We start from the raw sequence: 16,053 nt of genomic DNA, 5'->3' as shown, positions 1-16,053 counted from the left end.
AGTACGACCGCAATTAATTTCCCATCCGTAGCGTTTTGATAAACTACCAGCAGATATTACCTGCCTAACAGGTTTGTAGCCGAATGAAATTGTTTATATTAAACTAATTAGAAATGTACGATAACTGCATTTAATAATAGCATTAGGGTATAATAAATAAAGTTTATCATGTTCATGAAACAAGATGTGCGAATTTAATTTTTAAAGCGTTTTTTTTCTTCTTATTTTCGTGCATTCTCGTTTATGTACAGTAAAAGAACAATTTTGTTCAAGTATCTAAAAATTCAAATTAGGCACAGATCTGAAAATAATTTTGTTGAATCATCAAAGTAATTTGAAAGGAAGTTGATGAGCAATGCTACAAAAAATTTTGACATTCTAGTAATCACCTTGAGCATCTTACATAATTATTTTAATGATCTGAGAAAATTATTTTCAGATACATCCAGCTGAAATGTTAGGTTCTTTCTTAGCATAACCATTCTTTCTGTGCATCAAGTAAGTATAATTACAAGGTGCGGTCCCTTCAATACCGGTACCGCGGAACTACATAAATTCCTCTCTTTTTCTTTGCACCTTCGTGTACAATAGCATAAAGCAATGTTTAATGGAATATGGATGAGGAGAAGTCACGGTTTCTCCTTGCCACCTTCGTTAGCGTGGAGCAATGCCGATTTCAACGAACCCCGCCGTTGTCGTAACGAGTCTATCAATAACGATCCAAATAACTCGCGGCGATAATAGAGGGTGAGAGAGAAGATCGGACTGACGGCACGGCACGATAAACGTCAGTCCCGGGCCACTTGAGCGATGTCGACACTCGCGTGGCTTCCCACACGCTAGTATGAAAGCGACGGACAGCCGCTGACGGTATTTAAAGTGCCTCACATCGACAAGTGCAGCGGCACGAGCGCACTGCACCGCGCCTGCTGCTGCCGGAGGTTTCCTTCGATTATCGACGAGGAAACTTCACACGGCCTCCGTTTCCGCTTTCTCACGGCGTGTGGCATGCTACTCACTTTCGATCGTGGGGTTCCAGTGCGTCGCGAGGCTCGACACAGAAAGTAAAGTATTACAATTTATTACATTTTACGAACCTACATAAGGATCACTTAATTGAAGACCCAAACAAACGACGAAGTCGCATGTTATTCCCAAATTTATCGTCATTTCGTAACTATTATTATAATCTTTATAGTTAGCAATTCCATCGAAACGCAATTTGCTAAGGATTACACAGTGTCGTTTACTGAATTTATATGCGATAAAGTGAAACTAGAGAATGATATCAAAGTACGGTAACGTTAGCGTATATCTAATATCGTGATAGCGGAATAAACCAAATCGCAAAACCATAAAATGATGTCGGCAATAGAACACGTATGTGAAGCAGATTATTGCTGACGCACGATCAGCAAAAAGCGCTCGCGGTGTAGTTATCGCGGAGCTCGCGTTACGTCGCGGCGTAGAAAGGCATATATTAGAGACCGGTTGTGGAGCTCTTCTAGTCAATTTATATGGTGGTTAAGCTCATCACGGTGAACCAATTACAATGTAGTATTCGCATTCAGAAAACGCACTAGGATCGCTCCGCTGGTAGTTAAGTGCACCGGGAGATGAGCTCGAGGCTATATATTGAGCATTCACGTATCACTCTTCTCCCTTGTAACTCACTGGATCGGATTAATTAAAATTAATTATTTCCCACGTAAGCGATGAATAATTCGTACCTGCATGCGCAGCTGAAATGCGAATCTAATAGAAAAAAAGATTAACTTTTTTTCCTTAAAGTTTTCCTCGTTCAATATAGATTTTAGTATATTCATGTGTGGAAGGAGTTCTTTATATAGAACCCAAATTTTATTATTCAATAGATTATAATTAAATTAAATCCTTGTATAATAAGGACAAAAAGTGTAGAGAAACGAGAATCTTAATTAAATGCAATCCAAGTATCAATATGCATCGTAATTAAATTTTCAAGTTGATTCCTAAATAGAGGGATATTTATGTTGGGCGCATGTTATCTGGAAAGGATTACATAAGAGTGAATGACGGTATTAAAAATTAAAAGGCGGTCGTCTTTATTTATCTCATCGACCATTAAAAGGACACCTGGCGCGCGCATAGAGCCGAAAGACAAAGCCGGTGTATCGGTAATTGGCTTAGCCGCAACACGATCGATGAGTCGTACCGTCGTCGTACAGAGCAGCCAATAGAAGTTGAACCCAATTTGGCGAACCCCGGTAACTTTCCCTCGCACACCACGGCATCGGCGTTTCGGCAAATCCTCGTTTCCGCTCGCGGAAACTTATTCCGCTACGTCTAATTCCGACTAATTGCAAATTAATGGCATCCGCTGCCGCTGTCTCGAAAGTAAAATATTACGCCGATAGCCGTGATTTGCTCTCGCCATTTAGCTAACTGCCTGTCAGATTTCTCGAATCATTTCAGCGATCTCTATCCCACCGCCTTCGGGGTAACCTCTATGACGTATATAAGACACCCGCACGAATCTAATATCGTATGAACTCCAATTTGTAAAATGAGAAAATTTATCTTCATACTCAAGACATTCGAGGTATTCAAATTATGGTTGTTTCGAGGTAAACCAAAGCGGAGAACTTCCGGATGGTACTAGCGTAGCATGCAATTTCGCGAAAACGTATTTTGTGTATTTGCCATGACTGTCCGCCGTTCGCCGATTTATCGATATCGTTTCAAGCGACGTCTCGCTTTAAATTGCCATAAAGCGACAATCAATTACAGTTACGTATCTCCGACGCTCGCGACCGTCGGATTGCTCCGTTTTGGCATAATCGCCGGCGGTCGACGTTATTTATCGATAGATCGTATTTTACGGCTCAATAACTGCGCCCTCGCGCCACGCTGCGAATTTGCATGCGTATCGGATCGCTTGTCATGGGCATCATATCAGCTTGCGATAACGGAGCAGCATATTTGAAGGGTTCGCGATTTTCGCGCGACGCCTCTCGCGCGATATTAATCTGCCCATCGAATCGATCTTCTTTCCACTCTCTCTACCTTTCTCCATAATTATTATTAAATAATTTAAGCAGGTCGCGCATCTGACTCGCCGGACTCCGTAAAATGATCACGATAATTGAGCCAAATTATGTATGTCGAAATTATTTGCCGGTGTACTAGGTCACAGTTGGCCGATAATACGCGAATACATTTTTAATTGCATTTCGTCGGTCGCACAAACTACTTCCCGATAATTTTACATTAATGAAATCACGAGCGCATAAATATTTCAACTATTTTGTATCGGGAAAATTATATCGTTCCAAAATGACGGTAATCATGACGACTTTGTCAATGTTGCGGAATGCTAAAACGATATATGTATTGTATTACATAGCAAGTATATTATTTTTATTTAATTATTGTAATATCATCGATGTAATTATCATTTAACAATAATGTGCAACAAATGCTGTATCGATTACTATTTCGAAAATAAGGTCAATTCCCAGATTAACCGTTTCTCAGAGAAAATCTCATTTTTAATGAGTCACAATTATTTCTACGATTTATATTCTTTGTAAAAGCGCGAACGTTACGCTTGTTGCTTTGCCTTCTCCTTAACGCATGTGTAATCCATTAGTCACGAGGACACTAAAAAGCGCATGGTTATTTTAACGGTATAGAAAAAAAAGAAGATAAAGCTTAACAGAAGCAGTATCGGTATAAAACTACCATCTGCCACTTTCGAAGGAAGTCGCGAAGAAACGTTTCCGGCGTATTTGCATTACCGTTTCTCGTGAACAGCCACGGAAAAAAAAGTCGTGCGCCGCTCGATCGAGAGATTATCCGCTTTCAATCTATGTGATAACACATTCGACATTTGAGCTTTATGGCCCGTCATCGGTAGACTGAACTCAACGTTCAATAAAACGAGAACCGGATCAAATGTTCTTATTAAAATATCATTGGAAAAGACTTCAAATTGATTAATTATATAACTAACTACTTAAAAAATAATAAAATAATGTTAGCCAAAATATTTCATTCAAAATAAACAATTTTAAATCAAATGCCGATATTTTTGAAATCGAAAGCATGTGTACGATCTTGTCAGAATTTGGCAAATACTTATATCGCGCTTCTGGAGAAATCAAAAGTTCATCAAATGATCAGCCATCTGAAGATCAACGATCTATTTTTCATGTCTCCAGAGGCAAACAGAACGAATAAATGACTTCTACAATCAGTTATTTAAACTCCACTGCCTGTTTTCAATATGATTCGGTAGGACGGTGATAGAGAGAAAATATAAGAGGACCTCGTTAAACGATTCTCGGGTGCACATGCGGTAGTCGAGAGATAATAATTCCGGTGGTCCCAATAGAGCCCTCGTTCACGCCCCGCGTATGGGAATTTTGACAGTATCGCGCTGCCGATCGGCGGGATCCAACTTACCGGGAAAGTAGCTCTTTCGTTCAACGAACCGATGCGTTATAAATGCCGATCTATATCCACGAGACGAGGCGCGATCTATCATCCGCGAGCAGAGCTCCGACCCGGCTCGTTTCCTTCCTTTTCTACCTGCGTATTGCTCGCTCATATTGTTTCTCGCGTGATTGCCTCTCTGGATGTCGGTCCAGCTGGGCGGTACGATCTTTGACGACTTCTCAAAGTTCATCTCGCGAGCGTATGTGCTTCGCGGGCGATCGATAAATGTTAATAAAAATATTGAAGTAAAATAACGAATTCGAATTTTTCACGAAAACGAAAAAAAAAAAAATGATCTCGGCACATTGAACTTTTCTCATACACAACGTTGAAATTCGCTTAATTCTTGAGAACAGGAAATTATGCGCATTTAACCCTTCAATTGTTCACTGACTTATGTCAGTTGTGCTCTACAATGACTATAGCGTTACTATAAATATCGTAGACATACCTATTCTAGATAATAGGAGATATCATTTCTGATTAAGTGTAATCGTTATATCAAGATGATCATCTATCATTAAAGTTTCAAATAAAGCACAATGTTATCTTGAAATGTATGCAATATTGATCCGCATGGCTGATCAATGAAGAAGACACGATTGAACAATTTAAAATAATTACGTGTGTGTTATCTTATGGAAAAATATGACCATATCCCTCACTCGAAAGAACCTCAATGGCGGCTGAGAAGGCGTGTCCCGCATATGATCGCTGTAGCGTCACGAAGCGTACGTGGTTACCTCATATTTGATGCTAATAGGCTACTAAATCAAAATGCGGCGGAAGACTTTTTCTAATCAGGAGTAAAATGGAGCGAATAGAATAATACTGCGGCTTCTAAAGTGATTCTAACTATACCCCCTGTACCGTGAGCGACATGTTAAGGGACTTGGCAATGTTATGCCAACAAAAGGAAAGAGACGAATACCAGGACGTTGTTCCGGAATTCCTTCCGGGCATACGGAGCGCGAGGCGATCCCAAGAGTTCGTTCCAAGTGCCATAACACCCAGCATCCGAGTTCTGACCCGGTAAGCACCCGGCGCAAACGCGAGGATGGAATCAAGTTGGCCGGAGGCTCATCGTCGGGACGACGATCCTCAGCCGCCGCAATTTCGCGCATTCGCTCTGCCACGGATTTCCATCGCGACTCCACGCTGGGCTGGGAAGAAGGGTGAGGGGAATGAGGCAGAAGGGTTCAAACAGTGCCGCGACAGCATTCGCGAGCGTCGAGCGTACACGCATACGCGCACACGAACATACATTCCGTATACGCGTATACACGTGACTGCATTTACGTTGAATCCTATTTGCCTCGGCTAAAATCGCATCGGGGGGAATCCTGTGGCAGGAGTGCCTTGGGAATAGCCTCCGCGCGCGCAGTCATTCCACCCCGCTGCGCTTCTCTCCCCTTTGCCCTTCCCCACCGTTCCGTATCCGCCCCCGTGGCTCTCCGCCGCAATGGTGCATCGCCGCCGTATGCAGATGCATCGTTAGCATTTTTACGCAAGGACGTCGCGCCGGCGGGCTTTTATCATTTTCTCGTTTTTCCTGCATCGTACACCCCCTGTCGCGCTGACAAAAGGTGATTTAACCTTTCGCGCCCGGACAACTATCTATGGGGATAATAATGTCTGTGTGAACCAGAAGTAATACATCTAAAGACTAGTTTCGCTAAAGTCGATTGTACAGCTCATTGGGCAGCTCGCTAAACATATTATTTCTGTTCATTGTATAATCATGAAAGAGAGAGTCGTGGGCAGTTACGCGAAACTTCTTATTGCACAGTTGTGATCGAGAAAGGCGCAGCTGATGTGAAAGTTTGTTAGTGCGGATTATAATCTAAAAAAAAAAGAGTTAGTTAAGTTCTAGCTTTTTATTACGTATGATCTAGAAAGTGACATCCAACCAGAATTTGTTCGTGAAGCTGCTAACTAGAACAAAGAGTAACTACCTAAAGTTCATTATTACAGTTAGGATCCAGTAAAAAGCGACGGACTCACAGTTACGATGCTATAGATATGATCTACAAAGCGGTAACTACAGTCATTGATCAAGCACGTGAGACGGGCTTGATGCGTGAAAAAACACGTGTCCCGCTATTTACAGATTACACGTACAAGATTAAGTATGCACGCTTATACCCTTTCCTATAGTAGAGGCGAAGTTTCCTAGTTATTCTAACGAGATTTTATGTCGTTAACGCGCTTTACACAACAATGCGAGATATTAAAAATCTCATCTCGGTACCGTAAATCAGGCGCAAAGCTTCGAGCGATAGCTTGGCGTCGCGGAGGACACGGAAGAATCCCCGCATTAATCCATCGCTCGTCGCCTATCGGCCGCGTTATTAAAATGCAAAGCTGCGGAGTGCGACGATACAAATCGACGATACAAAAGACCTCCGCGGGTGGCAGGCGGAGGAGGAGGAGCCGAGAGGGGAAGACGTGCCGCGAGGGAAAACCTCGCGAGATATTTTAATAAAGCTGTCTGCGATTATTGCGCGCCACCCCGGCCCCGTCGCCGCGCCGTCCAACACGCCGCAAAACAATACGCGAGGAACCTAACGAATTAAACACCTCGCAATTGGACGCAATTATTTGCGTCTCGTTGAAAATGCAATCTGTAGGCGCATTACGGGGGATTATGCGAACAGCCGCGCCGGGCGCACGCACACTCGCACGCGCGCGCTTGACGTGTAGATCGCCGAATGCGCAATTCGCGCTTTATTTCGCGTCCGCTCGCACGCGCGCATACAGATAATCCCGTGAGTCTTCTATGATTTAGCGATATCTCCCTGTTGCACCGACTTTATTAATTCATCTAGTTATTTGCCGTATCCCCTTCCCTTCCCCCCCCCTCGTTTCCTCCCTCCCGCTCTTCTACTCCTCTTCTCCTACTCCTCTTTCATCCGTTATTCCAGTTATACGCACAAATTTCACGAGTAGCGCACTGCGACTAGTGGTATTACAGGTTGTATCATTTATTCAGTAAACAGTCAGCGCTGGACGCACGTCTAGCTAGGGAGAGATTTGCCATGCAAAACAATCGAGTAGAGTTGAATACATAACGCTACATCCTCTCGAAAGAAGATTTTTCGATCTCAATATCTGATTGCGTATTCGCGCCGATCACTCAAACTTCTTATTATGTTACACTTTTATAGTTGAGCCGCGCGAGAATTTTCGTTCGTGCCCCGCCAGAAGGGAATATATATTTGAGCACCGCGACAGCGACCAACCGCGGAAATTTCTCAGCAAACTGCGATTGGGATCCGCGTTTCGCGCATGTAATTCACATGGCATGCGCAATCAGAGTGACTTTGCTCGTTACATGCCAGTCTCTGGTGTGGACAAACGCACCGAGCGATCTCGGCGCGGCATGCATATCGGATTGCAGCGGTGCGTCGTTCTCCGATGCGTATATCGCCCCCGCAAATGGCGAAATTAAAGTCGCGTATCGACCGGAGGGACGGCTGCGAGACGAGTAAGAAATCGAGCGGAGTAGCAGTCGTCCGGCTAGTCCGGATGCCCGCGGCTGGTCTGGTTCTAAGATTACGATCATAACGAAAAAGCTTCTCGCTCCCATTGGATGCCAGTCTTTCTTTCTTTCTCTCCTCTTCATCCTCCACCTCCTCCCCCTCCTCCTCCTCCTCTCTTCGCTCTCCGCTCGCCATCACTCCTCTCGCGCGTCTCTTCCTCCACCGTGTCTATCGGCTCACCGCTCTTTCACAGCGTATGAGAACGTCCAGCGACGCGGCTGCATGGTATAGAGCATTGCGCGCCGCGCGGCATGCATTATGGAACGAGCGAGCAACGATTCTGCCGGAAAAATTGCGGACACGCGAGACGGACGCGATCTGCAGCCCGACTATCTCCTCTCCACCTACCCATCCACGTGGAGCAGTGTTTCCCAATTTGTTATATGGCGACTGAATTCTTCGGAATACGTCACAGAGCGCGTAATTACTCCAACTTCAAAGGACGACTAAAAAATATATACATTCTTTTTTCTCTTTTCTAATAACATTTCCCGTGACTCTTGCACACGTCGTGTAGACTTTCATTAATTCACATACATTACATAATTGCAAAGAAACATTAAAACGCCAAGCTTTAAGTATCAACAATTGATCGTTCGCTAAAATACACCACGACATTATTGAGTCTCATTTTATCTCATTTCTACGTAACAATAAATATATATCTGACTTTAGGTCGTAATATCTTTCCTTTCGTCAGATTCAGTAATATTTAATTTTCATACAAAGGAAGCAGATATTAGAGCACATGCATATAAGTGCGAGCTGCAAGAAGCAATTGGAACAAATAGTAAAAATTAAAGAAATAAATGTTGTGATACGAGAGCATAGAGCATTACGTCTCCCATTTTTATTTTATTCGGCATTCCGGGGAACACCATTTGGGAAACACTGACATAAAGATTCCTACGTAGATACCGATCTATGCGTTACCCACCTAACCACTCTCAGTCGACCCTCGCGATACTCGTCGTGGAAGATTGCTTTCCTATATTCCGTCCTCCCGCTTACGACTGCTTTCCATTTTGTAAGAAACGTCGGGAGGTCTCTATAATGTAAACGCGATGTGCCCAACGCTACCAATCACGAACGCATAAATATAAGCAGTCCATTTGTAGCAAGAGCGAATTCACGTTATTGAAATGCGGACGAATGAAAAATTATGTCTCTTCTCGAAAAAGCATCGTAGACGTCAGAATATTGTAATAATTAAATCTACATTTAAAATGTTCATTATATTATTAACTACATAATAAATCGTACATTCTGTTAATCAAATATCTTTTACAGCTATCGACAAAACATTAAATAAATCGAAATAAAACTTTCCGTGTCATTAATGTCTGCATTAAAAATATGCAGCAAAATTTAATGTAATGTAACGGAAGCAAATTTCAAACAGGTGCATTAAAAAATTTAATGCTGTCAAAAGTGCGCTAAATTTCATGTACGTACTTTTCAGTAATGGATACATTAAATTTAATGTGCTTGCGTAATTTACAAATACATTGAATTTTATTGACATTTTTAACAATGCGATGATACAGTAATTATTTTTTTAAAGAGAGTACAATTTATTAAGTTATAATTTATCTTATGTGTTTGTAGCAATGTGTCATATTGTGAAATTATTATCAAAATAATAAGAGTATATATGAGTTCATTGCGTTTCTTTTACGTGTTCGAATAGCTTTATCACAATATTCTTCGACTTCATAAAAATCTATCTTGTATAACGCGTTATAATCCCGCTGAGAAATTTAATAACGTCGTGGCATTATACACGCTGCCACCGAAATAAAAATGGACAGAGGGAGCATTTGCGGTGTTCCTTTGACGCCTAACATGCAACGAAAAGCCGAGAGCAAAGTAGCTGCTGATAAATCTATGCGGGAGGGGGATAACTGAGGAATAATGGCGAAGCGAAATGAATGTTTCGCGGCATGGTTGGTAAAAATGCGGTAAAAAAGCTGGTGTGTGACGCGACAAGCGGCGCTCTCCCCTTTTCTCAGTTGATTCAGTCCGCTCGCCACACGAAAAGAGATACGACGGGAAAGAGAACTGAAAAAAGGAAGATGGAGAAGAAACGACGCACCTATCCCCTCGACGATATAGTAAAGAACCGGGCCAGAAACTGTCAACGGCTGCGTAACGCTGATGAAAGGGTGGATAGCGTGTAATCCCCGACGCGTCCGGTCTGCGAGGAGGGACCGCGTCCCCAAATGCACGGCTAACGACGTTTTAAATAAAAAACAAAAAAAAATGTAGAGCGGTCGAAAATAACGTCGTGGCTTGGCACAGAATTCTCGTGACCGTTCACGTGGAAATCGCACGAACTAGATTACGCCCGGACCGGAGGAGCTTTTCTCTCTTTCGCGTACCACAAGCGCATCGGCGTCCCTTTGAATGACGCCTTGTTATTCAAAGAACCATCACCGCCGGCACTCACGTCGCACATGCACACGGTATTAACTCCGAACTATTACGGCGGCGTTGGATCCAACCGCAGTGCGGACAGCTCATGATATATCCGGGGGAAGTTTGCGGAGGCTTGGCCTCGCTATCGCGGAATTAAATGGCCAAGTCGAAGCTACGTGATCGTTTCTTTTATTGAGTTCAGAGAAGATAATATCGACCACGTCATCCATATCGCTATGAACTTGAGCGAGATCATCGTAAGATAATTTAAAAATGCTATTTTTAATCCTTGATCGTTATAAAATCACGTCAAGAATTCGTGGGTTTTTTTATAAAAATCCAATCTGGTAAATAAGGACGTTAAAAAATGACTATTTTTTTAAATTTATTTATAACGTTGAATTTTGTCATTCATTAAAAGACAATTTCTTCAAATAATTTAATAATGATTAAAGATTGAGTGTGCTCTAATTGGAATTTACATAAATGTTAACTAATATTATTTGAGAGAGAGAGAGAGAGAGAGAGAGAGAGAGAAGAAGAAGAAGAAGAAAGAAGAGAGTGTATTAATATCTGTAATAGTCTGATTAGCTGATGCAAACAGGCGACCACATTTATTTTATAGTCGTGCAGATTCTCTTCATCGCGATGAAGATGAACAGCATCAGAATGATGAGTACGGGAACCACATTTTCGCGGAAAAATTACGTAAGGCAATCGCCTCCGCGGGCGAGTCCTCGATGTACCGAGTGTCGTGCAAAATGATGAGAACGCGTAATGACAGGCTGCCGGCTTTAGTAGGCATGATTGATAACTATCCGATGCGCCGATCGAAACGGGAGAGCCATTACTTATCTCCCGAATGACTACCATTAAGCGCGTTCCATCGCCGATGTTGGCGTGGCAGGGCGGACTTTACAATATTCAAAGAGGGAACTCCACTCGATCAGTAGCACGGAAATAATTATTCTCGATTATTCTCACCCCCTTGTCCCCACCCCGCGGCACTTTGCGTACGTAAGCGGGATGTCGGTGTGGCTGATTTAAATATCGGTGAGCTTTAATGTAAATGCTTTACACGATAACTATTTCCATTTACAGCTCTCTAGGTATTCGAAACAATAATCCGCAATATAGGAATATACTGATACTTTTTTTTAAATTAAATTAATAAATTTCGCATCAAAAGCCTTGTTAAACAATTATTTAATAATAAAAATTGAAGTCCTTAATCCATTAATTTTTAAAAGTGTAAATTTAAATACAATTATGTTTCTTAAAGATTTTAAATAATCTTTACGGTGAGTATAAAAAGTATAGGGGATATTTTTAAAAAAGTATTATTTTATTTTTAGAAATTAAACAATAATTAGGAATTTATTAATAACAAGCATAATAGATTGTAATATACAAATAAATCACCTCGTTGTTAATACTTTGCTAAAGTGTGTTTACTTTCTAAAAATAAAATAATACTTTTTAAAAATATCCTTTGTACGAATACTTTTAACATTCCCTGTTATTCAATAAAAATTTAATTTTCGTTATTTTATTAAACCAATATATTCAATATTGAAATTTCAAAAATGTGAACGAATAGTGGTTTTTGTACGATTTCCCATCAGAGATATACTGGATTGCTGTGTAGATACGTTTAACGTAAATTATCGTTTTTTCAAGTCGTAAATGCATTCGCTCGTAATCATGATGCGCGAATGCACATCTATACTTTAACACAGCCAGGTGAGATGGCCAAAGGAGATGTGCTGACGACCGCAAGAAATCAGATATTACCTGATACTGTATAAAAAGATGCTCACCTGAAGGTGGACCTGACCGTTGTTATCGACCCATCCGATGACCATGTCAGCCCCGGCGCGGCCGTCGTCCTTCGTGAAACCGAGCCCGACGTAGCCGAGAGTCTTCACTTGAATCTCGAATGTAACATCCTTCTCATCGGGCGTCCAGAGCACCAAGAAATTGTTGTCCAGGACAGCACTGTGCTTCCATTCGACGGAGATGACGCCGCTGACGAGCAAAAGGAGGAACGAGGCGACCGCAGTCTTCATCTTTCCGTGCGGTGCTGCTCAAAACATCTGAAACGGGAGCGATGCATACCTGAGGCGACTGTCTTATTTACGGAGGTAATTTATGCTACTTAGAGATGTAATCCGCTTAATGGATAAGAGAACGAGAAATAACGTTTATTCACATAATGTATTCCGCATATTACGCGGGCTAAGATACTCTGAGTTTCTCCAAACGACGGAATTTCATACAAAATTGAACGATTACAAATGATATTCACTACATTATTAACAATGGTACAATTGAAATCGCAAAACATGATTTACCATTTAATAAAAACATTTACCACTCATTTAAAGCTTTTGCATTTACGATAAAAAATTTAATAAATATCTACTGCAGAATATAATTTTATACCATTAAACGTTCTGCGGAAATGGTGCGGTAATGCAATAAAATGCTAAATGTATGAAAAACAATGTATACGGTACGATTGGCAGTTGGTTGCATTTTCAAAGACAACAAAACCATTGAATTTTCGAATAATGGGAATAATGGGAACGCGCTGTCGATATTTTTCTTCGATATTGCGATCGTGTGTTTTGTGTCATCGTCGTTGCCCATTACTTATATACGTAACGGACAGTTTTGAAGATATCCGCTGTTTAAACTGCAAATGATCACTGGCATATCATGGTATGTGTGTATGTATGTGCGAGGGTGTATTTGTGCATGCGCATCTTGCACGGCAGTTGCTTTCTCACATAACTCGCACTATAGTCGTACGCATCATGTTTTATCGTCCTTAAGCACTGACAGTACAGTGCCATTTACGCTTGCGCTCCACTTGAAATTGTTTCAACCTCTTTACGGTCGACTTCGTTCTTTTTCCACGTAAAAATACCATATATCGCGGTAGACGGAAAATAAGACTGCTTAAATGAATCTTGTATGAAAATAGCTATTTCAAGTATTTGTCTTGTACAAAAACAGCTACTTCTACCTTATTCATGAAAAATAAATTTCTGTTTAAAACGTAAATTACAGAGGATATAAATGAATAAGTGTTAAATATTCTCTAGGGATCCTTTTTAATCCCATCGATTAAAAAACATGAGTTTAGAAATGCTTGGTTATTGAGGTAGAAGTTTTATCGTGAAACAGTGAAATAGGAACTTGAGAATAAAGCAATTGATAAAAAAATGTTTCAGATAAAAATTGTATGATCTGAGGGAGGCTAATAAATAATGATAAAATCAATTTTTTTTCTGAAAGAATCGAATTTTCAAGAATAAAAGTTTCATCTTTTTTAATGAAATTAAATTATTTTTTTACTGTAATTTGTTTAATCATTCTGCATACAAAATTACTAAAATAGTTATCAAAAAATCAATAGTTTACAAAATATTTTATACTTTAATTTCGACATAAAATCAATTGCTTCGTTTTGAAAATATTCTGTCTCACAATAAAATTTTTTCTATCTCAAAAATTAAGCGTTTCTAGACCCATGTTCATATGAACTCTTCTTCAATATATGATCCACGAAAATCTCTAAATTATTTGAGATGACACTTATTCATTTACACTCTGTACGAGAAAATTTACACTTTAAACAGAAATTTATTTTTAATAATTAAGGTCACTATACATATACATGAATTTTAAGTTCACAATCCGTTAAGTTAAAATTTTAAAAGCAATGTATAATGTATGTGTGCGCGTATTTAAACAGTATATAATAGCATTTCATGATGAAATCGTAAAATGTATATAAACGCAATTATTCGTACAGCTCGATCAAAAACACGTGGAATAATGCAAAATATCATAATCAAATTTCATTTTAGATATAAAAACAAGCCAAAAGAGGCGTCGTATCAACAATATTACGACATCCGACTCGTTTTAGCCGTCAACGGAGTAATGCCTTATATTCATAGCGCGGAAACATATCCGACGAGTAAGCCGACTGCCTCGTTTTCCCAAGCAGAAATACTCATAAATAACGATCAACGTCACGATTAATTTATCCTCATGCCGGCGTGCGGTGGTCGCTGCTCGCTATTGCATTTTCAAGAATCAGACAGGGCGGGCTTAATGGACCGCCATTCAACGAAGACATTATCGCCGATTCCCCTGGTAAAAATTGCTATTGACCTCTTTATCGGCGATAACGCTTTGTTTCTTCGGGGATAACGACGGACACGCGGCGGAGCAACGCGGAGCTTCGAGAGAAACGCGAGAAAATTAAGTTTCCGGTGGAATGAGTCCGCGAACAAAGAAAATTTCTCTTTTTATCGTGCGCGTGTCTCGAAAAAAGGATGGGCTGGATTGAGGTCGGCGGGATAGCCGCGCTACCGTTTATTTTGCATTTTCAGCAATCAGGCACGTCCCGCAGGGGAAGAGGGAGGAAAAAAGTCAATTTGTACTTGCGGAGTAAGCGCTTCGCGCCGAGCACGGCACGAGTTAAGGGCGAGATTGCTGTAGAGGCAGCAACTACGAGCCGCGGCGCTACCATCCTCGAGATCGCAGGTGCGGCTAAAATACGCACGCCGGGAATTTTTTGCAGTGAAATTTATTCGATTGAAAATATCGGCGAGAAACGCTATATTCGGACGTTTCAATAAATTGATAAAAACGGGAAATATTGGTGCATTGTTTGTACGGATTGTGCAATACAGTTTCCACCAGGCGACTAGTATTACTAATAAAATTCTAGAATTGTTGAAATATATTTTAACAATGAATTTATTGGAAACGAAATTGGATGACGGAGACGAACGATTCGGCGAAGACTCGATGGCGCGCTAGTCACAACGAACGTTCAGTTCAAAATTATCATCTTGAGTTCAAACGTAAACGAAGCATTCCGTGAGAAAAGCGCAGGGGATCAAAGTTCACGTTGAATCTGTTTTTTTCATCGAGCGTTACCACAAACGCGCTCTGTTAATGTTTGTTACACAACTTGTAGTTCACCCTTTTTATAGCGCTTTTTTCCAATGCTTTTTTTGCGTAACGACCACGAGAGAACGGAGATGAGCGCGCTGGTGCACGCTTTATCGAGATCATCGACCAATCGAAGTGCGACGGTGAAAATGCAGAATGCCGATCACATGCACCTGCGTATCGCGACACGCACGTGCGACCTAGGGGGCAAGGGTGGGGGAGAGAAAGGACGGGGGTAGGCTGGACCCCCGACCAGGGATCGACCGCGGATCTGCAAACGATCGTTTCAATTAACGGCGACAATGGCGTGGCGCATCGGCCGATGCGCCGCAAATAGTAAGCCAATCCGGCGTGTACACGCGCGGAAATCATCGACGAGTTCGGCGCCAAACATCAGCCGCCGAACTGGTTTAATCTCTCGCGATCGCACAGTCCGAACTGATGTTTACAGTGGCGGATATTTGCGACGTAATTGTGCAATGAGTTTAACAGGATTCCATTTTGCGCAAACGAATCTATGCTCCAAACAATGTGGTTGCTCAATAAGAAATAATAAACATTTTTTTAATAATAATTTCATAATCGTTAATGATACATCGTGATCAAACGCGCAATAAATTAATAAAATGTACTTCGA

General features: G+C 41.2%; 1 protein-coding gene across 2 annotated transcripts in view; it reads right to left on the bottom strand.

Moving 5' to 3' along the window:
- Positions 1-16,053, bottom strand: part of LOC105193696 (MOXD1 homolog 2) — a 211,716-nt gene that overhangs the window by 84,804 nt on the left and 110,859 nt on the right. For both annotated transcript variants that reach the window (XM_039446298.1, XM_011158243.3), the window contains exon 2: positions 12,260-12,535. In XM_039446298.1, the coding sequence (XP_039302232.1) occupies positions 12,260-12,508 (249 nt within the window). In that variant the 5' untranslated portion in view covers positions 12,509-12,535. The remainder of the gene's footprint in view (positions 1-12,259; positions 12,536-16,053) is intronic.

The sequence above is a fragment of the Solenopsis invicta genome, chromosome 2 (assembly GCF_016802725.1).
Source record: "Solenopsis invicta isolate M01_SB chromosome 2, UNIL_Sinv_3.0, whole genome shotgun sequence".
Lineage (NCBI taxonomy): Eukaryota > Metazoa > Arthropoda > Insecta > Hymenoptera > Formicidae > Solenopsis > Solenopsis invicta.
Note: the sequence above shows the minus strand (reverse complement) of the source record. Positions and strands in the feature narration are given on the sequence as shown.